Raw genomic sequence first — 26,767 nt, 5'->3', positions numbered from 1 at the left:
TGAGAGGTGATTGCTAAAGGGGGTGGAGATTTTCTTCTCGGACTAATGAAATTGTTTCAAAATTTTTTGCGGTGATGAATGTACAACATTGTGATTATACTAAAAGCCATTAATCAGACACTATGGATACATTGTATGACATGTGGATATATCTCAATAAAACTGCTTAGGGAAGCAGATGCGACTCAAGCAACTGAGCTCCTGCCTACCACATGGGATATCCTGGGTTCAGTTCCCAGTGCCTCCTGGAGAAGACGTGCAAGACAGCAAACTGACACAATGGGCAGATGTGGCGAGCTGATGCAACAAGATGACGCAAAAAGGAGACACAAAGAGGAAAGATAATGAGAAGCACAACAAAGCAGGTAGCTGAAGTGGCTCAAGCGAATGAGCACCTCTTTCCCACATGGGAGGTCGCAGGTTCAATTCCCAGTGCTTCCTAAAGAGAAGAAGAGCAGGCACAGGGAGCACACAGTGAATGGACACAGAGAGCAGACAGCGAACATAAACAATGGGGAGGCAGGGAAGAAATAAATAAAAATAAATCTTTAAAAAAACTTATTAAAATATAAAACTCTTTAAAAATAAATAAATAGAGAAGTGGATGTGGCTCAACCATTTGGGTCCCTGCCTACCACATGAGAGGTCCCAGGTTCGGGTTTGGTGCATCCTAAAGAAGACGAGCAGATGCTGCACCTGCCACAATGAGCAGATACCGAAACGACCTGATGCCACAAGCCAGCAGACGCCACAGCCCATGGGAGTGGATGTGGCTCAGGCTGTTGGGCACTCACCTCCCAAGTGGGAGGTCCCAGGTCCCATTCCCAGTGCTGCCTGGAGAAAACCAGCAGACAGACGAGGGAGCTATCTCGCGGGCAGGGAGAGGGGGAGGGATTTAAAAAAATAAATAAATCTTTTTAAAAAATGTGACACAAAATCCTAATAAAAACTATGAACTATCGTTAATAGTATAATTATAATAATATTCTCTCATCAAGTGTAACGAAGACATCACACGAATGGAAACTGTTAATAATAGGAAAAATAGTGCTCACTTCGGCAGCACATATACTAAAATTGGAATGATACAGAGAAGATTAGCATGGCCCCTGCGCAAGGATGACACACAAATTCGTGAAGTGTTCCATATTTTTAACTCCTACCCTCTGGTTTATTGGACTTACCCCACTCAGCTAACATGGAGTTGAAGAAGGTCAACCACCACACCATGGAGCCTAGAGTGTCTACAACTGAAAGCAGGAGGAGTGCATCCAGCATCCATGTGGAATCTAAGCCCCCTCTTGACATAGATGTGGAGTGGACACAACCATTCCAAGGTCCACAGGATGGAGGAATAGAGTATGGATCAGAGTGGACTTACTGATATTCTATTCATGAACTATTGTGATTAGTAATCGAGGAAAATGTGGCATTGGTGTGGAGAAAGTGGCCATGGTGGCTGCTGGGGGTAGGGAGTGGGAGGAAGAGATGTGATGTGGGGGCGTTTTCAGGACTTGGAGTTGTCCTGGGTGGTGCTGCGGGGACAGTTACCAGACATTGTATGTCCTCCCATCGCCCACTGGGTGGACTGTGGGAGAGTGTGGGCTATGGTGTGGACCACTGACCATGAGGTGCAGCGGTGCTCAGAGATGTATTCACCAAGTGCAATGAATGTCTCATGATGATGGAGGAGATTGTTGTTATGGGTGGAGGAGTGGGGTGAGGGGGTTGGGGGTATATGGGGACCTCATATTTTCTGAATGTAACATTAAAAAAATAAAGACAAAAAAAGTCTCAAAAAATCAATAGGGAAAATAACAGTGAGGGGATATATGGGAACTTGGTATTTTCTGCCTGATTTTTCTGTAACCTACAATCTCTATAATAAATTTTTAATACAAAAAAAAAAAAAAAAAGAACAAACAGGTTTATATTCCGGGAACCTAAAATATAGCAGAGTAATCTTCCATTTTCATATACTTCATTCAAAACAGATGATTTAAAAGAGGTTATATTTGAATGGATTGTAAGTTTTATTAATATGTATCAATAAAATTTATTTGCTTAAAAAAAAACAACAAAGAGGTTCTATTGCTCGTGACTTCTACTTGTCCCACTTTTATTTCTTGGTGTCCCCAGCAGCGACCTCAAAGTTGGCAACCCTGTGAAAACAGTTGCCAAACTACCGAGCAAATCATAAGCATTGGTCATAGACATCCTAAGTATTTCAATCCAGAAGAGGAAATGTACTGATGACAAAAAATGGACCTGAACGTTTTCAGCAATCATCAATATTCTCATGCTAACTCTTCTTGTGCTCGCCTATCTGTACCACTCCTAATAGTACTGGACTCGGTGAATATAGGTACTTATCTCACTTTCAAACAGAATGTTGTGAGGTCTTTAATTTAAAATACTTTAAGATCTTTAAGAAAGGAGTGAAAACCTCTGGGACACTGTACTCCAGGGAGAGCATGGGGAGAGAAATTATGTGCAGAAGGGAAGGTCTCTTTTAATCTGCCACTTGTTTTTAGAATTCTCTTCAAGATGTATAAATTGCCCCCTAGCTTTTATATAAACGAGTTTTATTATACAGTTAAATATATTAGCAATTGAGACCCACCCAAATAAAATTTGTTGTTTTGAGGACAAAAAGGAAAGTGACACACAAAAAAGATGAAAAGAGAAACCTAAGTTTATGAGGAAAGATGATGTTCTCCTGATAAAACGCAACTAGAAAACAATTGGATAATAAAATTTATTATTGGAAAAGAGAAACCCCAAGGATCGAATTGCCCCATTAAGAGAGCCAGCTTTTTCTCTTGAGGTATCCGATTTAGTAAGTTTCATTGCTGAGACTCCTAAGAGTTGGCTTTTTCCAAAGCTTTATATGAAATTTATTAGGAAATTTAGCGAAGCATTAGGGTCCCTTTTCCTAATGTGTCGTGGGATTGAACATAAATATCCCGTTTGGAATTTTTTGAATGTAAACTTTAAAGAAAACGTTTGTTTTTCATTCCTTGTATTTTTTTCTTTCTTTTTTTTTTTTTAGTGTTTTTTTTGTATAGAATGTAAACTATTTTGAGGTGTTCAATGTCAGGCTTTTCCGGCAAAGCCAGGTTGGTTCCCAGCAGCAGAACTGAAACCAGGGCCTCCTCTGAGCCCAAAGCCGCCCTGTAGATTTGGTTCCTCCCTGCACGATCATTTCCCTGACCTGATAAAGTCGATGCTTTATCTAGGGGTCCCTTTTTCTGTGAAATTTGATCATTTTAGGAAAATAGGGTACTCTAAACTAGGCACTAAAATTGTCTAAAGTTTGTTTTAAGAAAAATTTAGCAATGAGGATTGGAAAGGGATGGTACCTGGCACTTGAATAATCAATCTCGCTGTTGCAAGATCGAGGGACACTGGAAGGTTGAGAGCTGCCCCTGTCCAAATGAACCCTGTCAGGAAAAGTTAGAGCATTGCCCAGGACAGGTGGAGGAAAAAAGTCTTAGATATTCCAGCTAGAACCTCAGTTAGCTGTGGTGGCTTTTCTTTTCTTTTTTTTTTAGTGTATGAGTATTATTCACTCATCCATGCCCGATTACGCATTTTTTCTCCATTTAAGGTATAATTTTCATGTAGTAAAATTCACCCTTTTTACAGACAGTTCTGCAAGTTTTAACAAACATATGTAGCCAGTTATGTAGCCATTGCCACAAACAAGATGTAAAATGACTCCATCATCCTCCAAATTTCCCCATGCCTCGTTGTGGTAAATCCCTAACCTCTAGTCCCGGCAACTACTCATCTGTTTTCTGTCCAGATAGTTTGGTCTTTGCAAGAATGTCACATAAATGTAATCAGGCGGTCTGTAGCCTTTTGAGTCTGGCTTTTTTAACTTAGCATAATACAATTGAGATTCTTCCGATTATTGACTGTATCAACCATTCTTTCTTTTTATTCCTGAGTAGTATTCCATTGTCTGGATGTACCACAGTTGGTTTACACATTCCTCAGTAGAAGAGAGTGAAATTCAGACCAAGAGAGAGCAAAAGCCACAGAAGCCAGAAGCTTAAAGCAACGAAACCCACATGACAGAGGAGTCCAGGATGGCCAGCAGCTGGTCTTCTGGGAGAAAGCGTTGCCTTAAGCTGCCTTGATTTGGACACTTTTTTCAGCCTGGAAATTGTAAACTTGTAAGCTAATAAATTCCCGTTGTAAAAGCCAACCCATTTTATGGTATCCGCATTTTGGCAGCCTAGCAGACTAAAACACTTGGTATTGCCACTTTTTATAATTTTAGCCATCCTAAGACATATATAGTGGTATTTCACTGTGGTTTAAATTTGCATTTCCCTAATGACTAGTGATGTTGGGGATATTTTTATGTGCTTAGCTGCCATCTAGATATCTTCTTTGATGAAGTGTGTGGTTGTTCAAATCTTTTGTCCACTTTTTAAAAAATTACTACTTTATTGAGATATAATTCACATCCCATACAATTCACTCATTTAAAGTGTACAATGTGGGAAGCGGATGGGGCTCAAGTGATAGGGCTTCTGCCTATCATATGGGAGGACCCAATTCGATCCCTGGGGTCTCCTGGTGAAAAAAAAGAAGAGAAAGCGCGCCTGCTCGGCGAGCCAGTGCCCATGCGGTGAGCCAAGTGCCCAGGCAGTGAGCCAGTTCCCATGGGGCAAGCCAGTGCCCTCATGGTGAGCTGAATGCCCATGTGGCGAGCCGAGTGCCCCTGCAGTGAGCCAGTGCCTGTGCAAGTGAGTCACGCAGCAAAGATGATGATGCAACAAAAGAGAGATGAAAGGGAGAGTCAAGATGAAGTACAGCAGAAACCAGGAATTGAGGTGGCACAGCTAACAGGGAAGCTCTCTCCACATCAGAGGTCCCCAGGATGGAATCCCGGTGAATCCTAGAGGAGGAAAAAAAAAAATGAGAAGAAAAGACCAAAAGAGAATTAGATACAGAAGATCACATAGCAAATGGATACAGACAGCAAAAACAGCAGGGCGGGGAGAGAGGGAGGAGAAGGGGGGAAATAAATAAATAAAATCTTTTTAAAAACCCACAAAACTAGTTATTTAAAAAAAATAAAGTGTACAATGCAATGGTTTTAGTATATTCACAGACCTGTGCTACCATCACCACAAACAATTCTAGAACATTTTCAACACCTCCAAAGAAATCCCATACCTATTAGCAGTAATTTTTCATTCTCCCCACCCCTACCCTCAGGCTCTAGGTAATCAATAATCTACTTTCTGTACCTATAAATGTGTCTATTCTGCACATTTCATATAAATGGAAACATATATTGTTCTGTTTCTTTCCCCAATTTTAGAACAGTTTCATTGCTCCAAAAAGAAAGACTCCACACCCACACCCAGCACTGGGGTTGCATCCTTGCTACAACTGAAGGAAGATCATTTAGATAGTCCATAGTTTGCATTAGATGTATTTTTCCCATATAGCACCTTATCATTAACACCGTATAATAATGACATACATTTGTTCTAGTTCATGGAAGAACAATCTTATATTTGCACCATTAACCTCCTTCATTGTCCACAACATTCACCAGCAGAGGACCAGTGGTGGTGGGATATTATCCAGAGGTCGGGATTCAAGGTTGGACCAAAAAATAGATATCAGAATTTCAGTTCCAAATGAGACCAGAAGGGTGTTGCTAGTGCAACAGTTTGCAGAAACTCGGGTTCACGGTCAGAACAGAGGGGTGGGGGAATATTTAGCAAGAGCATGGGTCTGAGGTCTGCCCTGCGGGAATTGATGCTGCAAGTATTACCAAGGGCCCTAGGTTCCCCTCAGACCAGAGGGGCAGTTATAGAAAAATAGTAAATAGACGCCAGAGTTCGAGGTAAGATTATAGGAGCAGAGATAATGACATAGTTTACTGAGATCAATCTGGAGATGTATAGAGGAATAAGAGAGGCTCAAGTTCAAAGAGACTGATAATGAGTTAACCAAGGCCTGTAGTCAAGGGCCCAGCAAAGACTTATTGAAGGCATAATTTAAAATAGAGTCCTAGGTTGGAGTTTAGATGACACTGACTCTGATGGTGGATGAGTTACAAAGACTCAAGTTCAGGGAAGTGGATGTGGCTCAAGCGATTGGGCCTCCGCCTACCACATAGGAGGTCCTGGGTTCCGTTCCCAGTGCCTCCTGGAGAAGGCGAGCTGGCGCGACAGGCAGGTGTGGTGAGCTGATGCAACAAGATGACACAACAAAAGAGACACAAAGAGGAAAGACAATGAGAGACACAACAAACCAGGGAGCTGAGGTGGCTCAGGGGACAGAGAGTCTCTCTTTCACATGGGAAGTCCTAGGTTTGATTTCCAATGCCTCCTAAAAAAAAGATGAGCAGACACAGAGAGCACACAGCAAATGGACACAGAGAGCAGACAACAACTGCAAACAATGGGGGTGGTGGTGGTGGTGAATACATTAAAAAAATAAATCTTAAAAAAATAGGATCCAAGTTCAAAGTAAAACCAGGAGTCTTGATGGTGGAACCATTAACAGTGGATTGAGGGAAGCAGATTTGGCTTAATGGACAGAGCATCCACCTATCACATGGGAGGTCCAGGGTCCAAACCCAGGGCCTCCTGGCCGGTGTGGAGCTGGCCCACGCGCAGTGCTGATGCACACAAGGAGTGCCGTGCCACGCAGGGATGTCCCCCGCGTAGGGGAGCCCCATGCGCAAGGAGTGTGCCCCGTAAGGAGAGCCGCCCAGTACAAAAAAAGCACAGCCTGCCCAGGAATGGTGCCGCACACACAGAGAGCTGACACAGCAAGATGACGCAACGAAAAGAGACACAGATTCCCGTGCCGCTGACAACAGAAGCGGACAAAGAAGAAGACGCAGCAAATAGACACAGAGAACAGACAACTGGGGTGGGGGGGGGGAGGGGAGAGAAATAAATAAATAAATAAATCTTAAAAAAATTAAAAAAGAGACACAGATTCTGGGTGCCGCTGACAAGAATACAAGCAGACACAGAAGAAAACACAGCGAATGGACACAGAGAGCAGACAACGGGTGGGGGCGGGGGGGCAGGGAAGGGGAGAGAAATAAAGAATAAAACTTAAAAAAAACAAAACAGTGGATTGAGGGTAGACCAGATGGATGCTGATGGTTGTCACGTTAAAAGTGCCTGAGATTTGAAATTTTGCCTTTTTTTTTTTAAAGATTTATTTTTTTATTTATTTAATTCCCCTCCCCTCCCCCGGTTGTCTGTTTTCTGTGTCTATTTGCTGCGTCTTGTTCCTTTGTCCGCTTCTGTTGTCATCAGAGGCACGGGAAGTGTGGGCGGCTGCCATTCCTCGGCAGGCTGCTCCCTCCTTCGTGCTGGGCGGCTCTCCTTACGGGTGCACTCCTTCCGCGTGGGGCTCCCCTCCGCGGGGGACACCCCTGTGTGGCAGGGCACTCCTTGCGCGCATCAGCACTGCACATGGGCCAGCTCCACACGGGTCAAGGAGGCCCGGGGTTTGAACTGCGGGCCTCCCATGTGGTAGATGGATGCCCTAACCACTGGGCCAAGTCCGTTTCCCTGAAATTTTGCCTTTTAATCCCAACTGTGACCCTTTTATAGGTGCCTTCACTTCAGCTGTTTGCCTTAATGTCTATATAGTCTTTCTCTCCGGAGTGGTGAATGAAATGCAATACTCGGCATTTTTCTGTAAAAAAAAAACATTTTATTTATAAGAAAGTTGGAATATTTGTAACCTTCCCCCCAAATATTTTAAAAGTGCCCAGGGTTTGAGGTCATACTAGACAGGCATTAGTGGAGGAAACTTTTTAAGAGCTGCCCAGATTTGAGGTCAGACCAGAGACAGTGATGGTAGAAAGGCTGAACAGTTTGAACCGTGCGGGCATAACAAGGCAGATCATAATTGACACCATAAGGGCAATTAATGATGAAATAATTCATAGAAGATCAGATTCAAGACCCAGACTGAGGCTCCTTGAGGTTGAAATGGAGCAAAAGGGCACTGATCGCAAGATAATAAACAGAAGCCCAAGTTCAAGGTCACGCGAGAAGTGACTTGCTGGTTCTGCGCATGCGAAGGACGCCGGCTCTAGGGGTCTGAGAAGCCGTGGGCCGCCTTTCCTTATCCGCCGCGCCGTTTGGCATCGTGAGGCAGGTGGCTCGTTTACTTGCTGGGCAGTGTCTCCACGAGGCCCCAGGACCCAGTGTGGACCAGGTCCCCAGACACCCGGGCATTGGTGCGGCCTTGAGCGAAGAGGGAGTGCGAGGGGCCATGGCGGACGGGCTCGGCGGCGTGAGTCGGCAGCAGGCCTGCCTGCCCGGGGAGCCGGTGGAGGAGGCCGAGCGTCGCGGTTGCCCAGACCGGGTCAAGGAGGTGGCCTTGCCGCCATCAGAAACAAGGAGCAATTTAGAAAATAATGTGCAATGTGTGCCCGTGATGAAAACTCTAAAGGTGAAGAGGTCTCGTTTTGATGTATCTCTGGTTTATTTAACGCGAAAATTTCTGGATCTTCTCAGATCCGCTCCTGATGGTGTACTCGACTTACATAAGGTTGCGGCAAAACTGGGAGTGCAAAAACGAAGAATATACGACATCACCAGCGTCTTAGATGGAATCAACCTGATTGAAAAATCCAAGAACCACATTCGGTGGATAGGATATGATCTCAGCGATGCTGGAGCAATACCCCAGCTGAAGAAGCTATGGGAGGAACTTTCTGACTTATCATCAATGGAAGATGCTTTGGATGAGTTACTGAAGGATTGTGCTCATCAGCTGATTGGGCTAACGGAAGACAAAGAAAATGAAAGACTAGCATATGTGACGTTTCAAGACTTTCGTAGCATTCAGTCCTTCCGAGAACAGATGATTCTTGTTGTGAAAGCTCCACCAGAATCCAGATTGGAAGTGCCACCTCCCAGAGAAGAGTCTATAACAGTGTATGTAAGGAGCACCGAAGGGCCTATTGATGTTTATTTATGTGAAGGGGAAGAAGGTAATACAAGTAACGAAACACCTGAAGCTGTAGAAACCTCTTCATCTGAAAGCAAGCCTCCAGAGCACCCTGGTCAAGAAAATCCTCCTCAGCAACGTGGAGAACTACGTAAAGTGAGCAACTGACTACCTATGTAGTATTTGAGAATTCACGTATTAAGTTTTGGGTTTGTTTTTTTTTTTTTTGGTGGGGGGGGTGACATCCAAAGGGATGAATTATGCATCCAATTTGATTCTCAGAGCAAGCAAGCATCTCTGACGCGGTCTTGTTCCCAGGTAGTAGCATCGTTAGGGTCAGTCACGTGTCCTGCCGAGGCCAGGGGCATGCAGAGCGCCAGTATCTTGGAGCAGTCCACTGCTTAGATTCATGGGTAATTGTGGTTTATGCATTCGAAAACAACTCTTTTTATCATTAGTCGCTACTTTTTGTCAGTGAAACAGACATCTTGCCTACCGACATAACTTCTTTATAAAGAATATCACTAAAATAGATGATCAGATCTGAAACAGACAGTTCTTTATGGACTCTCCCCTTTTTCTTCAAGGATTGTGTGTAGTATATAAAAAGAAATGACCTTACACTGGGACATGTTTACATTTAACTGCTGTAAATTGAATAGGTGGACGCAACGCATCGGAATGTGATTTTTTAAATGAATCTGTATAATGTTTAGATTTCTTAGGAAAAGTGTCTAAGCAAAACTTCACCATTGCACAGCCAAAACAGTGTATATATGGGAAGTAACTGACAAATTCTTTAATTTCTGTGAAGTCTATGACTTATTCGAATCTTTGAATGAGGCTTAGAGAAGACTTTTCAAATTTCTACATGTAGAAGTATCATAAATGTGCTACACATTTAAAGCTCATGAATATAATTATTTTAATATGATTCCCGATGCTAGAGAGAGAGAGAATTGCTGGTGGAATATGCAGAAGCCCTGGCTTGAGATCTGACTGGTGGTACGCTGATCAGGTAAAATTAACAAAGTCCCAGTTTCAAGCTCAGACCAGAGAGGCTCTTGATGGTGATGGAGTTAAATGTAGAAGTTCAAACTAAGACAAAGGGAATTGACCACGGAACAGTTAGTAAAGGCCTGGATTTGAGGCACGACTAGAGTGGCATTGATAGTGGAGTCATTAATGGAGCTCCAGATTTTTTTTTTCACTTTTAAAAATAGTTTCTTTTCCAGCTCCAGATTTTATGTCAAGCCAGGCACAATGATAACAGACCAGTCAACAGGCCCAAGTTTGACCAATAACATTATTTTTACTTCACTACTTATTTGTTCATTATCTATTTCCCCTTAGGTCAGGAGTCAAGAAACAGCCTAATGAAGATAAATTTAAGGCAGAGTGTCAACTCTGACACCTCAAAAATTTCACAAGGAGGAAAACCTGCAAAATCCTGCCCACCCACAAGAATTATCACACATTTTGAATCCAGAGTCAATAGTTAACATGAAAGGTGTGAAGAAAAGAAGAAAGTGTTAAAGAAAAGAGGTTGCCGAAAATTATCTTGCCCATCCACCAACTTTAGTTGAAATTGAGCCGCTATTTGGTGTTGCACAATGTGCAGAAAAAAATGAACACAGAAGCCCTGAACTGCTGTCCTTGGAAAGGCCTACTTGCAAGGTTGGCCCTTGGCTGGTGGGTGGGAACTTTGATTTTGGAAGGGTTCCCACCATTCACTAACTGACAAGAGTGGTTCACTGTGCCTAAACTGTTCCAACAAATAGTGTGATTTATGCTGAACATTTGCTTCCCTTTGGTAGTCTGGAATGTTAGTACATGCTAGGTCTAGGCTACCTACTTGACCAACCCTGACAAAACCTTTGGACTCCTGGGCTCATGCAGCCTTCCCTGATAGTAAGCATTTCACACGTATTGTCAAAAAAAACTCTTTGCTAGGGGCAATTCAGCATGTCTTGTGTGACTCTCCTGGAAGAGGCCCCTTGGAAGTTTGTTCCCGATTTTTCCCACTCATTGCCCCATGAGGTCCTTTTACTTCATTTTCCTCTGTATCCTTTTGTGGTAATAAATGATGACCATGAATTTAACTATAGGCTGGGTCTTGTGAATCCTCCTAGCAAATCATGGAAACGGGTGGTCTTGGGCACCTCCAACACGTAAATGTATATCATCTCGACCACATGAACAATCCATCTCACTGTTATCCCTATCGCATCACAATTTACCTTTTTTTTAAAAAAAAGATTTCTTTAGCCCCCCCCCCCCCTCATTTTGTGCTGTCTGCTCTCTGTGTCCATTCGCTGTGTGTTCTCTGCGTCGGCTTGTCTGTCCTTTAGATGGCACCAGGAACCAATCCTGGGACCTTCCGGAGTGGGAGAGAGGTGTTCAATCTCTTGTGCCACCTCAGCTCCCCGGTCTGCTGCGTCTCTTATTGTCTCTATGTGTTGCATCATCTTGCTGCACCAGCTCTCTCCTCGGGCCACCTTGACGCGTGGGCCAGCACTCTGCTTGGGCCAGCTCACCAGGCAGGCCACCTTGCCTTCACCAGAAGGCCCTGGGAACTGAACCCTGGGCCTCCCATATGGTAGACAGGAGCCCAATTGCTTGAGCCACATCCACTTTCCATCACCATTTACCTTAAGGGCTGTCAGAAGTACCAGTTAGGAGGGGGGTGGGGGGTATATGGGGACCTCATATTTTTTTAATGTAATATTAAAAAAATAAAGAGACAAAAAAAAGTACCAGTTAGGAAATGCTGTGGCTGCAAGTATCCAAACTGTCGAATAAAGTGAGTCAAACAGGAGACTGTATTTCTCCTCCAACAATGCTGCTACTGTTAGTTCAGCAACCCAACGGTGCTGGACCAGGTTAGGGTGTCTGTGACTCTGTGGATTGACCCTGAAGGTCTCAAGATACTATCCACAGTTTCCACTGATGCGTCTGCGTGTGGCAGCATATGGAACTGGAGGGAAGAGAGCAGAGGGAGTGAGAGCCAAGCTTCTGGTAACTTGGTTTTGGAATCACAGGACAGCATTCATAAAGGATTTGGGTTATCTCCCTGTCTATGTCCCATGCTCCCTCTTCACTCAGGGAAGCCTTTACTGATGCTCCCTTCTCAAATAGCGAGCATCACTTTTTGGACCCTGAGCTGTTCAGGGTTCGAATTTGGGCCTTGGGGCAGACATGGTAGGAGACAGGGTGGGCTGGGGGTTTACTTATCTTTTTTTTATGTTTTTTTTTTTGTTTTAAAGATTTGTTTTTATTTATTTCTCCCCCCTTCCCCCCGCCCCAGTTGTCTGCTCTCTGTGTCCATTCGCTGTGTGTTCTTCTGTGTCTGCCAGCATTCTTGTTAGGCGGCACTGGGAATCTGTGTCTTTTTTGTTGCATCATCTTGCTGTGTCAGCTCTCCATGTGTGCGGTGCCACTCCTGGGAAGGCTGCACTTTTCACGCGGGGTGGCTCTCCTTGTGGGGCACACTCCTGCGTGGGGTACCTCTATGCGGGGGGGGGGGCACCCCTGCATGGCATGGCACTCCTTGCACACAGCAGCCCTGTGTGTGGGCCAGCTCACCACTGGGCCAGTAGGCCCTGGATATCAAACCCTGGACCTCCTATACGGTAGGCAGATGCTCTATCAGTTGAGCCACATCCACTTCCTTATCTTGTTTTTTTTATAAAGCTGATCTAATTCTATGTAAAGAGTTGCTCTGAAAACTGATTATATCTTTCCTACATAAAATATTATAATGTCCTTTCTTTTCCGAAACGATGCTGGTAATAGGTGGCAGTTTCCTTATACAAAAAATTAAATTGGCAACATTGTGTCAAACCACCTTTAAAAAAAATAATACTGGTTCTTGAAATCCAAGTCATGGAACCAATGATAAAGCAGTTTTTGCTCCAGTGGGGATTTTTTGATGTTGAATACATTTTCACCTATCACTGCTGAAGGTCTCTTAAATGTGTTTTGCAATGTCTACTAAGTGATGAACTACAGCTGAAGGCTTCTCCACATTCATTATAATCCTAAGGTTTTTCTCCAGTATGAATCCTCTAATGTTTAAGCAAAGGATGAACTGTCTAAAGGTTTTCCCACAATGACTGCATTTCTAAGGTTTCATTCCAGTGTGGACTCTCAGATGGATAGAAAGATGTATTCTCTGGCTAAAGGCTTTCCCACATTCCTTACATTTATATGGTCTTTCCCTAGTAGTTCTCAAAGTTGTTAGCTATGTGTTATGGCTGAACGTTTTACTGTAAACACTACAAATACAGCATTTCATACCGGTATGAATCATCTCATGTTGCCTAAGGTGGCTCAGCCTTCGGGCCGATGGTTGTTCCTACACCTGCTTGGAGCTCAAAGTACTCAACACTTGCTACTTGTGGGAAACCCGATGCACAGGCAGATGTGGGGCCCAGGCAGAGGCTGTGGGAGGCACCCTGAGAAACCAGTAGAGCCCTGCAGCCTAATGTTATGTGGTGTCACCCAACATTCCCCAACTCGACTCCTTCACTTGCCACCCTCCCCAGTGCAAGTCCCCATCAGTGCTTGCCTGAACGTCGCCGTGGTTCTGACCGGCACTGTTTTCATCCTCGCTCCCTAGTCTGTTCTCTTCACAGTAGCCAGAGAGGTCCTGTTACAACCAAGTGAGATTACGCCTCTCCACTCAAAATCCTCCAGTGACTCACTCCTCACTCAGAGGAAAAGCCCAAGCCCTCACCATGGTTCACGAAGCCCCACATGATCTGGCCTCTCTGACCTGATCTACTACCACACCCCAGCCCAGCACGCTGGCCTATACAATGTTCCTCCTGGCACATTCCAGCCTCAGCACCTTTAAATCGGCTTTTCTCTCCGTCTAGAATGCCCACCCCCTCTTGCATCTGCCTCCACTAGAATGTAAGCCTCAGCAGGGAAGGGATTTCTGTCTGCACAGATCACAGCTGTATCCCCAGTGCCAAAAACAGTTCCTGGTACATAGTATATAAAATAATGTTTGCTGAATGCGTGACTAAGTAAAACACTTAAAGCTGTGCCTATGACACAGTGGACATTCAGTACATGCTTGTTGAATGAGTGAGCAAATAAATGAATGAGTAACTGAACCCCATTCCATTTTGGGTCCTAAAGCTTCCGCCTCCCCCGTTTCCTACCAGCAGACCTGGAAGCCAGTTATCAGCACAATCACAGAAATTTTATTTACAGACACAAGGTGAAAGGGGGGTGGGAAAGTAGATGGTGGTAGGACCGAGAGGACCCTACTTCTGCTCACGCCTCCAGACGATGACCATGCCGCTGGCATCACTGGAAGCTAGCAGGCTCTCGTCGCAGTTGAAGCTGACGTCAAGCACGGGAGCACTGTGGCCCTGCAGCTTGTTGACAGCAGCCTTCGCCGCCCGCTCCACGTCAAAGAAGTGCACACACATGTCCTCGCTGCCCGTCACTGTGCAGGTGGGAGGGAGAAGACATCAGAGGGCCCCAAGGCGCCCTCAGGGTGAAGTCTCTGAGGTGTTGAGGGGTTTAGGCCCAAGCTGTGAGGTCTAGAGCGTGTGTGTGTGGGGGGGGGTCTGTCTCCCTAAATGGGAGGGGACCCTAGCTGTTTGAGTTCTGTGTCCAAAGTATGAGGTCTCTGAGCTCCTTGGGGATCAGTGTCACAGTCTGTAGAATTTCTGAGCTGACTGGGATCTGTGTTCAAAGTGTGAGTTCTCTGCATGTGAAATATGAATTTGGGTAAAATTACATCTTTTTTTTTTTTTTTTTTTTTTTAATTTTTTTATTTTTTATTGACTTTGTAATAATATTACATTAAAAATATATATGTGAGGTCCCATTCAACCCCACCCCCCCACCCCCCCTCTCCCCCCCCCCCCAACAACACTCGTTCCCATCATCATGACACATCCATTGGATTTGGTAAGTACATCTTTGGGCACCTCTGCACCTCATATACATTGGTTCACATCATGGCCCATACTCTCCTCTATTCCATCATGTAGGCCCTGTGAGGATTTACAATGTCCATCTTTAAGACCATTTTTCTTTGAGGCTGAACAAATGAATGTTAATATCAGACCAAAAAAACCTCACTTGGCTAAGTGAAAGAAACCAGACACAAAATATATGATTCCATTTATATAAAATGTAAATATAATGGGAAGCAGATATAGCTCAACAGATAGAGCTTCCGCCTACATTATAGGAGGTCCAGGGTTCGATAGCCAGGGCCTCCTGGCCCGTGTGGCAAGCTGACCTACGTGGAGTGCTGCTGCATGCAAGGAGTGTATCCCGCACAGGGGTTCCTCCCACGCAAGGAGTGCAGCCCCTATAGGAGAGCAGACCAACCAGGAGTGGTGCCGCCCACATGGCAAGCTGACGCAGCAAGATGACACAACAAAAAAGAGACAGAGAAAAGAGACAATATGAGGCACAGCAAACTAGGGAGCTGAGGTGGAGCAAAAGAATGATCACCTCTCTCCCACTGCAGAAGGTCCCAGGATGGGTTCCCAGAGCCACCTAATGAGAATACAAGCAGACACAGAAGAACACACAGCGAATGGACACAGAGAGCAGACAATGGGGGAGAATGGGGGGGGATAAGAAAAAAAAGGTAAATATAAAACAATTTATAAAGACAAAATTAGATTAGTGGGGAAGGACTGCTAAGGGGTGTGGCGTTTTTCTTTTTGGAGTAATGAAATTGTTCTAAAATTTCTTGTGGTGATGAATGCACAACATTGTGATAACACTAAAAACCACTGATTATACACTTTGGATAGATTATATGGTATGTGAATATATCTCAATAAAACTGTTTAATAAATAAATAATTGTGCAATAGCAAAAAAAAGCAGCTAAATACAGCAGGGGAAGCACAGAGCGATTGAAAGGTGAGGAATTTTCTTGTTTGTCTGTTTTTTTTTGTTTATTATTATTGAAATAATAAAAATGCTTTAATCATGATTGAAGTGATGAATGCACAACTCTGTACCACTGATTGTACACTTTGGATGAACTGTATGCTTTATTAATATATATCAATAAAATTGATTTGAAAAAAAAAAAAGGGTGAGTTCTCTGAGCTGTTTAGAGTTGTGAGATCTGGCATAGGTTACTAGGGTGTGAGAGATGGTGAGGCCCAGGAAGTCAGGTCATCCGAGTGCCAGATCAGCACCAGTCCTGGTCCCTGCCCTTTGCCAACCACCCAGACACCCGGATCCCGTGGGACTTACCCACACAGGCTCCCTGGCGGAAGGACATGAGGGGGCAGAAGATGCTGCGCACAGGGTGTGAGCTCTGCTCAATGGGGAAGCTTCTCTTCAGCTGCAGGGTGCCCTCGTTGTCCACTACCCTGAGGGAAATGTGGGAGAGAAGCCGGTCAGGGTGACGCATCAGCCCCAGAGGGCGGACAACTGGTGGGGCCAGTCTGGGTCCCCACCCCTGAACTTGCATTCTTTTCAGGTCCAGGAGATCTAGTTTTGAGATGACAGCATCAACGTGGAAGATATGAGCTGATGGGTTAAGTTTGTGACACATCTCTGTTGATATAAGTGGGGAGCCTCTGCAGTTTAATTCACCATTTTTCTTTCTAAGGGTCTCTAAAAGGCAAGCACGAAGAAAGGAAATGGCTGGACAAGTTGTGGGGCACGTGTGTTATGAAATCCTCCACAGTTGTTGAACAGAATGAACTAAAGGCTACTGCAGGTGACCTGGATGAGAAAAGTGAGATGGCAGAAAGGATGTGGAAGGGGCCCAGGCCTGTAAAATGGTGCCCTGCCCTCAAACATGTGTGGATGTGTGCGCATGCTCAGGATATGCTAGAGAACAAAATACAGAGAGATACGGATGAAGCTGTTAACAGGCTTTAGAGGGCTGATGCGGCAGGAGGGAGGAGGAGAGAAGAGCGAGGATGGGGGAAATAGGCAAAATAATTAAGAGTATATTTAAAAATGAAAAGTATACATGCATGTTGAACATTTTTTTCTTAAAAGGAAAAGAAAAATAAAATGTGAAAATAAAAAGCATCCTGCTGGGCAGTGGTTTTCAGGTCTGGCTGGACATCAGGATCACTTGGGGAACTTCTAAATCTACTGATGCCCAGTCCCACCCCAAAAGCTTCAGATACCATTGCCCTGGAATTGGGACCTGGACATTATTTTTTTTTTAAGCTCCTCAGGTCATTACAATACACAGCCCAGGCTGAGAACTGCCTTTGGGTAACATGACAGATATAAGTGGGAAGAGTAAACCCAATTTAAAAATAAAGAAAAAAAATTTTAAAAATAAAATAAAATGAGGCAAAACAGTAGGCCTCTGTCCTCCAGGAACTCTGGTCTGATTAGAAGGCAGGGTCTCTACTCTAAGGGGTCCTCAGTAAAATGGAATAGTACCTACCCCACAGGGCTGGGGTGAGAATTATTTGAGGAAATACTTATAAAGGCTTAGAGCAAGGCCTGGCCACAGCTAATGCTGCTGCTGCTGCTGCTGCTACTACCGTTATTATTAATATATTAAGACACTGGACTGCCACAGTGAACCTAAACTGACGGAAGAGATGGGCTCCCAGCCCTTACACGGCTCTGGTCTGATGAGGGAGGCAGGTCTGCCGCTGTCTGATGGAGGAGGTGCCCCCCTCCCCAGGGAACGCTGACCGGCTAGACTCACCTGTAGAGCAGCAGCTTGTTGAGACAGGCGTTGATGAGCAGCGAGGGATCCCGGGCCTCACGGCTGACCCAGGAACGGGCGGAGATGCTGGTCACAGGACTGCCTTCGTGCACCACCAGGCGCTTGGCTTTGGTCAGCTTCCCTGCAGCGACGAAGGGAGTGGGGGCAGAGGTCAGGGTGAGGGCTGGGCAGCGGGACGGCAGGACAGGGAGCCACCAGACACTGGCCCCATGGCCCGCTCACCTGTGGCCATGTCGAAGAGGAAGGAGAAGACGCTGCCACGGTCATCGCCCGCCCAGAGCAGTCGGCCAGGGGCATCAAAGGACAGAGCCAGGACACGGCCTGTCAGCTTGCTGGAGCCACCCTTTACTTTCTTGCCCGTGGAAATGTTCATGACATGCACGTTGTGCTTGGCATTCCCCACCTGTGGGTGGAACCCACACACCTTCAAGCGGCTTCTGGGCCAGTCCCTCCTCGAAGCTGACCACAGTGGGGCTTGCTGCTGATGGCACTAAAGGGATTGATGGCCTGTAATCCTGTTCCTGACTGGTTCCCCACTGGAGTCTGGTCACAGCAGGGTTGTGGCAGGTAGACTAGAAGGTAACCCCTGCCTATAATCCTTCTCCTGGCTGGCCCCTCTTGCAATCTGATCAGAGTAAGACAGCTGTTTGTGGGGCTCAAGGGGTCTCGGACCCACCATGCTGTCCCTTGGCCACTGTCCCCTGTAGTCTGAACACTGTGGCGCCATCCCAGAACTAGGATGATAGCTTTCTCCTGCTCCCTGACTTGTCCTTCCTAGAACCTTGACCACAGTAGAGGGGCTGCTGATGGAATGAAAAGGGACCCAGGCCATAACTGCACTCTTTACTAGGTTCCCGTCTTTACTCCTTAAGGCCCATGCCAGTCTTTTCATTTCCTTCCTTGGCACCAGTCTCACCTTGGAGTCTGATCACAATGGGGCTGCCACTGACAGACTGGATGTCTCAGAAGCATAACCCTGTTCCCCACCCACTGCAGCCAGAAGACAGGAGAACGTCTGCTGATGGGACCAAAGGGGTCCCAGACCCATAACCCTACCCATTACCAGTTCCCCCTGCAATCTTCCACAGTGGGGCCGTCCCAGACCAATTAACTGCACTCGCCTTTTCTCTTGTCCCTTTGGGTCTGACCACAGGACAGTTGTTGATGGGATTAAGGGGATCTTGGACCCATAATCCTGTCCCCAGGAACTACCCTTTATTCTCCGATTCCCTCAGACAGCCCAAGCCCCCACCCTCTCAACCCAGAATTCCCACCCTTGGTGAACAGTCCCCCATGGAGTCTGACCACAGTGAGGTTGTTGTTGACAGGCTGGAAGGTACAGCAGAGCAATTCAGCGCCATCAGGGTCAGGGATCTCCCGGATGCAGCGGCCATCATCAGACGCCCAGATACGCATGGTGGCGTCGAGCGAGGTGGACACAAGGATGTCATTGGAGAGGGACCAGGCAAAGTCGGAGACACCGCGGGTGTGGCCCCGCAGCACGCGGAGCACAGTGGGTGGGGCAGGCACCAGCTGGCACAGTGAGATGCTGCCATCGAGTGAGCAGCAGGCCAGGCGGTGCCGGTCGTCATTGGCGAAGCGCACCCTTGGGACTGCAAGGCCAAGGAGCCAATTGTGGGGGGTGGCACACTCACTGGGTGCTGTAGTTTTCAGACGGTTCTAGCATGTGTCCTGGGAGCTGGAACCCACTGCCAAGCCCCATGAAAGGCTTTCCTTGACTGATAAAGGGAGCTGTAACCCCAGACAACCCACCAAAGGCTCCCTATATCTTAGCAGGTACTTTATGGATCAAAGTCATCTGCAATGTGTCAAAGCACCTCCATCTTCAGCACACACTTTACAGTTTACAAAGGTCTTGGCAATTTGCTAAGCCTTGACACTGTGGAACCCACTCTGCCCCTTACAAGGGGATTTATCTTTGGCAAAGGCTTTGAACTCGTCCAAATGACTCACAAACCCAGGAAGCCTTTTGCAAAGTGCTCTGTTAAACTTCTGAGGCCCTTCACAGGATACTAAGTACCCGAGATTCTGCAGCTATCTTTGCAGAGGGTTTCCAGTTTGCAAAAAAGCTTGATAGATTTTTAATTCCATCTTCTGAGGAATGCCAGAGGCTTTACTTTCCAGAAAAGGGTGCAATGGGTGGCTGTCGGAGTTGGGGAAAAAGTTTGGCAATGGGACCAGCCACCCATGGGCTTACCTGCCTCATCTACGTGCTGGTCAAAGACGTGGTACATGCCCGCAAAGGCATAGTTCTCACTCAGCGATGTGTCCCCAGCCATGGCCCGACTTGCCTCTGCTACCGATGTAGGTACCACGCTGCCAGGGGGCCTATGCCCCAAGAGGAGTAGGGGGCAACAGGAGGTAGGTATGAGTGTCTGGCCTACCCTTCCACTGTGGCCCCTCCCCTCCCTACAAGCCCTCCTCTCCTGGCCCCTCAGCTGTCTCTGGTGCATACCTGTCCTCATAGACAGCGCGGTTCATCTGAGCCTGCAGCTGGTAGGAGCCGCGGCTGACCGAACGGCGGTGCCCCCGGGCCCCCAGGGCCCGAGGATCATCCTCAAAGTCCTGCAAACAGAGAGGGTGAGGGTGGGTGCATCTGGAAAAGAGCCTGCCAGGCCCTGGTAAAGTCTGAAGCCTTCAAATTATGCCCATGACCAGATAGATCTCACCACGTCCACTGCTGCCATCAGGACTGCTTACTTGGGTTACTGTGGTGGCCTCACTAATTCCCCTGCAACCACCCTGGCCCCACTCAGCAGATACTCACAAGCGTCTGTGAACAAAGAGCTAACACTCTTTCCCCCAGAAAACTACTTGGCTGGGTCTCTCACTTCATTCAGGTCTCAGCTCAATTGTCACCTGCTCAGAGACATCTTTCCTGATCATTGCCATCAAAGACAGCTCCCGTCTGCCCCCCCAGGCCAGTCCTTTCTGATCCCCTCCACCTGCTTTATTTTTCCATTTTAGCACTTCTCACTACCAGGCATGGCATTTATGGACTTGGTTATCTGGTTTACTGTATGTTTTTATTGACCTATTTGTCTTCTTTATTGCCTGTTTATCTTGTTTCTTATCTGTTTATTGCCTTATTTATCTTGTACACTGTCTCTTTCTTTCCTCTGCTGACTGTGCGAGCCTGGAACAGTGCGTGGCACACCGCAGGTGCTTGACCGATGTCTGCTGAGGGAATGCGTGAAGGCAGGTAGTGTGACGAGGAGCTCACCTCCATGCGGTCGAGGGTAGTGCGGCTGCTGCGTACAATGCTGTTGCTATAGGCGCGAGCACTGCCTGGTTCGGAGAGGGGCCCGTAGCGCTGGCCCAACAGCTGCCCACGCAGCCTCAGGTACTGCCGACGCAGGGCTGGGGGGTGCCCAGCCTTGGCATTCTCCCGCAGCAGCTGGCTGCGCCGCCGGATGTACTGTGTCCGGAACTGGGGAAACGTTGGCGTGCGGTACGCGTTGTACCTGCCAGGGCAGGAGGCAGGACAGGTGGCAGGCACAGGACAGAGGGGATGCAATCAGCTCAGGGGACAGGGAAGGAGAATGAGGTGGGTAGAAGGGACTGGGGGGTCAGGATGGCGAGAGAAATCAGCATCAAGCTAGAGCAGTGATGGGGGTTCCTTCTGGTGTTATGATGAGGGTGTCTGCGGGAATCATGGGAGTCGGCCTGGCGGGGTGATGGGGTTAATGTGGGGACAATGGAGTCAGTGTGCTGCTTTGCTGGGGCTGGCGTAGGGTGACTGAGTACAGGCTATAATAGGGGTCAACTTAACATGGTGATGCTGGGGGTTAGTGTGGGGTGGTGATGGGATCAGTCTGGAGACTGATGCAATCAGACTGGGGAAGTGATAAAGGTAAGAGAAGTCTAGGGGGCATTAATAGAGGACAGGATGTCACCAGCCGGAGCTCCATCCCTCCCCCCGCCAAAGGGGCTAGCAATGCAGCCTCTTTGCACATGCCCACATCTGACTGCATTTCCCCAGCATGCTTTCAAGGCCCTCTCTGGCCTGGCCATCTCACTGCAGGCGGGGTACCCACACCCCGCTACTGCGCATGCTCACCTTTGGCAAGCCCAGGCAGCAGCACAAGGCACTTTCTCCTAGCCTCACTTATCGCCATTGCGCATGCACTACAGTAACTTCCGCTCCCACGGGCTCCGACCCCAGGCCTCACCTCGCGTCTACTGCTAAGACCTGCTGCCACACCGCGGCCATTCCCCGGCCTCCGGACACCTCCACCGGCGCGTCCGCCCGCGGGAGCCTGCGGGACAAGGGCCCCGAACATCAGCTTCCCAAATCCTTATGGAAAGGCTCTAGCCACGCCCCTTCCGCTAAGCTACTGTTGCCATAGACACCGAGTCCCACCACGCAGGGACGTCGCGAAACCCCACCCACCTCAAGCGCACCTGGCGTGACCACGGCCATCACCCCCGCCCAGCCTTTCCAGGCAGCGCCCTGATGACTCATAGCTGAGAGCACGGTCTCTCCCCGCCCCTACCCGGTCGCTATAGCGACGCCCCTCCCCCTCGGAGCAATCCTTAATGGCACTCCCCACGCATCTTGCCCATGCTGTCCCCCCCCCTTCCCCCACCCCCCCGTCTTCCCTTCGCGACTCCAAAGAGCACCGCCCGGGACCGGAGACCACCTCCGGAGCTGCCTCCGGCTCTTGAGGCCCCCGGGGCGGCCCTGAGACCAGTGTCACCCTTTCCTTCGGTTTCTCTTCTCGCTCTCTCAGGCTCCAGGCAAGATGGCCACCCGCTGCCAGGAAGGACCGCGCAGCGCAGAGCGAATCGATTGGGTCGCTCCCTAGGGTGTGGGAGAGTTACGCAGGCGCACTAAGGGCCAGTAGCTTCTGGCAGGTGGATAGATGCTCCGCCCCTTAAATTCCACCTTTAAGCCTTAATGGCACTTTTTGTATTCACAAGGGATAATATTGTCCAAGGACCATAGGGATAGGGGCGAGTCTCCGAAGCACTCACTCGAAATAGGATAGAAAATATCAAATAAAAAAGGAAAAACGACTTTTGAAAGAGCATCCGCCGCCTTTTAGCAGCACAATGTTTGCCAAGAGAGATATGAAGCATAGAATAAAAAATACAGAATTTTGAAGTGCATTTCCCTAGCTCTGCCATTCCTTATTCATTAAGCGCCTGATGTCTAAGGTTAATTTTTTTTAAAACCTTAATCTCTTTTTTCCCCCTTTTAATTAGCTCAAATGGCCTGACAGGCCCGCTCTTTGAGGAATCACACATGCAGAGGTCCCTAGAAAGTTCTCCAGTTCTTAGAGTGACTGATGGGCTTCCGGACACTCCTTGGATGAGAAGAGTCCATTCTGTGTGTGTGTGTGTGACTGAGGGTGGGATAGGGGAAGGCTTGGATGCTCTGGGTAAGCTAGGCCTCTAAAGGCAGAAGACATTATTAGGCAAAACAGGCTTTGGAGTTTTGGACCCAAGGAGGCTATTACAGTCATCTTATATATCTACTCCAACAAGAAAGTGCATCTCCAACCATTCATTTTAGTGTCATCAGGATAAACAAAACTGACAAAATTGAAATACAAAGGTTTAGTAGCTTCCTATTGGATCTTAACATCAACTGACACAATTTTTTTTTTCCCACTTAAAGAACAAATGTGAACACTGTTTTTTGGAGATTTTTTGTGTGTGTGATAGATGACACAAACCATCACACTGTCTTTTTATTTTTTATTTATTTATTTTCAGGAAGTACCAGATATTGAACCCAGGACCTCATATATGGGAAGCAGATGCTCAGCCACTGAGCTACACCCACTCCCCTGAACACTGTTTTACAACCACTTGCAACTAGGAGACACATCCAAAAATGTATTCCCCTCTTTTGCATTCTAACAAAAATAGATCACACTGCACGTATTGACTCTGTACCTCCCTTGTTCATGTACCTAAGCTATCACCATCTTCCCATGTTAAATCCTTTTATCACATGCTTGCTAAAAAATGAGCTGTCTTTCCCTGCACAAACTTGTAGCCTTAACAAGAGCCACTGGGAAGCGGACGTGGCTCAACTGATAGAGCGTCTGCCTACATATGGGAGGTCCAGAGTTCGAACCCAGTGCCTCCTGGCTCATGTGGTGAGCTGGCCCACGCACACTGTTGATGCACGCAAGGAGTGCTTGTGCCACGCAGGGGTGTCCCCGCGTAGGAGAGCCCCAGGTGCAAGGAGTGCGCCCCACTTTGAGGTGCTTCGCACGAGAAAAAAGAAAGTGCAGCCCGCCCAGGAGTGGCACCACACAGAGAGCTGACACATCAAGATGATGCAACAAAACGAGACACACAGGGAAGCAGATCTGGCCCAACGGACAGGGCATCTCCCTACCACATGGGAGGTCCAGGGTTCAAACCCAGGGCCTCCTGACCCATGTGATGAGCTGGCCCACACACAGTGCTGATGCGTGCAAGGAGGGCCGTGCCACAGGGGTGTCCCCCGTGTAGGGGAGCCCCACGCCAAAGGAGTGTGCCTCGTGAGAGCCGCCCAGCGTGAATAAAGCATAGCCTGGCCAGGAATGGCGCCGTACACACAGAGAACTGACACAGCAAGATGACGCAGCAAGATGAGACACGGATTCCGGGTACCGCTGACAAGAATCCAAGTGGACACAGAGGAACACACAGTGAATGGACAGAGAGAGCAGACAACTGGGGGGGCGGGGGGAGGGGGGAAGGGGAGAGAAATTTAAAAAAAGACACAGATTCCCAGTGCCATGAGAATGTAAGTGGACACAGATGAACATACAGCAAATGGACACAGAGAGCAGACAACGGTGGGGGCGGGGGGCGGGATTAAATTAATCTTAAAAAAAAAAAACTAGAACATGGACAATGTGCTGGTCACTGTTCATGGTGATTTATTTATATTAATCCATTTAATCCTAACAACTTAATGTTGTGGATGCTAATTACTATTCCCATTTTACAGATGAGGGAATCTGAAGCCCAGGGAATCCGGGGCCACATTTTATTGAACTGACCTCCTATTTGTGACCAGATGAGACACTTCAACAGAATCTTTTCATAATAATAATAATAAAAAAAAAACCTCTTTAAAAAGGCAGTATAACTTGGCAGCTGATAAAGGCTCTGCCAACTACGAGCCTATGTGGCCTTGAGCAAGTCACTTAACCCCTCTGTAACTCAAGTCTCCTCATAAGAAAAAAACTGTCTCATAGGGTTATTTATTTTAAAAATTTATTTTTTATTTATCTCTCCCCTTCCCCATCCCAGTTGTCTGCTCTCTGTGTCTATTCGCTGTGTGTTCTTCTGTGTCCGCTTATATTCTTGTCAGTGGCACCGGATATCTGAGTCTCTTTTTTTTTTTTTTAATCTTTTATTTATTTATTTATTTTTTAATTACATTATGAAAAATATGAGGTCCCATTCAACCCCACCGCCCCCGCCCCCCACTCCCCCCACAGCAACACTCTCTCCCATCATCATGACACATCCATTGCACCTGGTAAGTTCATCTCTGAGCATCACTGCACCCCATAGTCAATGGTCCACATCATAGCCCAGACTCTCACGTTCCATCCAGTGGGCCCTGGGGGGATCTATAATGTCCCGTAATTGTCCGTGAAGCACTATCCAGGACAACTCCACGTCCCGAAAACGCCTCCACATCTCATCTCTTCCTCCCGTTCCCCACACCCAGCAGCCACCATGGCTACCGTTCCCACACCCATTCCACATTTTCTCTGTGGACATTGGATTGGTTGTGTCCATTGCGCATCTATGTCAAGTAAGGGCTTAGATTCCATACGGGTACTGGATGCACTCCTCCCGCTTCCAGTTGTAGACACTCTAGGCTCCATGTTGTGGTGGTTGACCTTCTTCAACTCCATGTTAGCTGAGTGGAGTAAGTCCAATAAATCAAAGTGTAGGAGCTGAAGTCTGTTGAGGCTCTGGGCCTGGGTGTCATATTATCAGTCCAGAGTCTGAGTCTCTTTTTGTTGCATCATCTTGCTGTGTCAGCTCTGTGTGTGTGTGGTGCCATTCCTGGGCAGGCTGCACTTTCTTTCACGCTGGGCGGCTCTCCTTACGGGGCGCACTCCTTGCACGTGGGGCTCCCCTACGCGGGGGACACCCCTGCGTGGCAGGGCACTCCTTGCGTGCATCAGCACTGCGCATGGGCCAGCTCCACACGGGTCGGGAGATCCTGGGTTTGAACCTTGGACCTCCCATGTGGTAGGCGGACGATCTACCAGTTGGGCCAAATCCGTTTCCCTCATAGGGTTATTATGAGCATTGAATTAATACTCATAAACCTCAACTAGCTTCTGGAACAGAGGAAATAACCACTAAATGCCAACTATTATTGGTTGTTTCAAAAACTTTTCCCCCCAGAAAAAAAAAAATGTAAAAAAACTTTTCCCAACCACAGATCCACTGCCAGAGATAGTTCTGGAGGTATGGGAATATCAATTCAAATGACCATGGACATCCCTTGCATGTGTCATGTGCTCTGCATTTTTCAATTTAAAAAAAAGGCACAACTCTCATTGCATTGAAAATGAGTTTTGAACAAGGTCAAGAGGACAGAAGGCACTTTCAGTTTGTCAGGAACTTGGTGAGAAAGAAGTGGCATTTACCTGCAGGGATGGCAGTGTGCGGTGGGGGCGGGGGGGGGGGTGAGTGGGTAAAGAAGGCCTAGGTCTGGGGGAAGCCCCCGAAGCATCTCCTGCAGGTTGCAAATGACCTTGGTTACAATGGTGACATCTAGAAAAGCTCAAGTCCACGGGAGACCACAAATCATACTCACTCTAATGGGATCTGGGGCTATCTTACTGTCAGAGTGATGGGTGAGGGTCCCAGCCAAATGAACAAACAGGCAGACGAGGACAAAAAAGACAAGCAAGCAAGAGCTGTTGGAAGTTAATGCCTCATCAAAATGTTTCTCAAAACTGGTGGGGTCGGGAAACGGACTTTGGCCCAGTGGTTAGGGCGTCCGTCTACCATATGGGAGGTCCACGGTTCAAACCCCGGGCCTCCTTGACTCCGTGTGGAGCTGGCCATGCGCAGTGCTGATGCGCGCAAGGAGTGCCATGCCACG

At 47.3% G+C, this 26,767-nt stretch overlaps 1 protein-coding gene, 1 non-coding gene and 1 pseudogene across 5 annotated transcripts; 2 read left to right on the top strand and 1 right to left on the bottom strand.

Moving 5' to 3' along the window:
• Positions 1-1,047: 1,047 nt before the first annotated feature.
• Positions 1,048-1,154, top strand: LOC111765711 (U6 spliceosomal RNA). Its single transcript, XR_002797982.1, has one exon. It is a non-coding gene; the product is annotated as a U6 spliceosomal RNA (small nuclear RNA).
• Positions 1,155-8,280: 7,126 nt separating this feature from the next.
• LOC101417477 (transcription factor E2F6 pseudogene) lies at positions 8,281-9,129 on the top strand (annotated as a pseudogene).
• Positions 9,130-14,151: 5,022 nt separating this feature from the next.
• WDR13 (WD repeat domain 13) lies at positions 14,152-22,483 on the bottom strand. 4 transcript variants are annotated; one of them, XM_004464971.4, is made up of 10 exons: positions 22,326-22,483; positions 21,855-21,941; positions 20,906-21,146; positions 20,138-20,247; positions 19,880-20,010; positions 18,967-19,274; positions 17,884-18,064; positions 17,641-17,782; positions 16,209-16,327; positions 14,152-14,422 (listed from the first exon to the last, which is right to left on the bottom strand). In XM_004464971.4, exons 2-10 carry the CDS (start codon positions 21,893-21,895, stop codon positions 14,238-14,240), a joined length of 1,458 nt encoding a protein of 485 aa, XP_004465028.1. In that variant the 5' UTR covers positions 21,896-21,941; positions 22,326-22,483; the 3' UTR covers positions 14,152-14,237. The 4 variants fall into 4 exon arrangements, with proteins under 4 accessions (XP_004465028.1, XP_058148355.1, XP_058148356.1 ...); XM_058292372.2 differs by having other exon boundaries at positions 22,383-22,421; XM_058292373.2 differs by lacking the exon at positions 22,326-22,483 and adding an exon at positions 22,087-22,223.
• Positions 22,484-26,767: the final 4,284 nt, after the last annotated feature.

This window comes from Dasypus novemcinctus, chromosome X (assembly GCF_030445035.2).
Source record: "Dasypus novemcinctus isolate mDasNov1 chromosome X, mDasNov1.1.hap2, whole genome shotgun sequence".
Lineage (NCBI taxonomy): Eukaryota > Metazoa > Chordata > Mammalia > Cingulata > Dasypodidae > Dasypus > Dasypus novemcinctus.
Note: the sequence above shows the minus strand (reverse complement) of the source record. Positions and strands in the feature narration are given on the sequence as shown.

Excerpts from the sequence above, each read along its gene's own strand:
- WDR13 (XM_004464971.4), bottom strand. The coding sequence starts at position 21,895 with ATGGCCGCGGTGTGGCAGCAGGTCTTAGCAGTAGACGCGAG. Across the intron at positions 19,275-19,879 it reads CCAGCACGTAGATGAGGCAG|TCCCAAGGGTGCGCTTCGCC; the intron begins GTAAGCCCATGG and ends TTGGCCTTGCAG. Across the intron at positions 18,065-18,966 it reads TCAACAACAACCTCACTGTG|GTGGGGAATGCCAAGCACAA; the intron begins GTCAGACTCCAT and ends TTCCACCCACAG.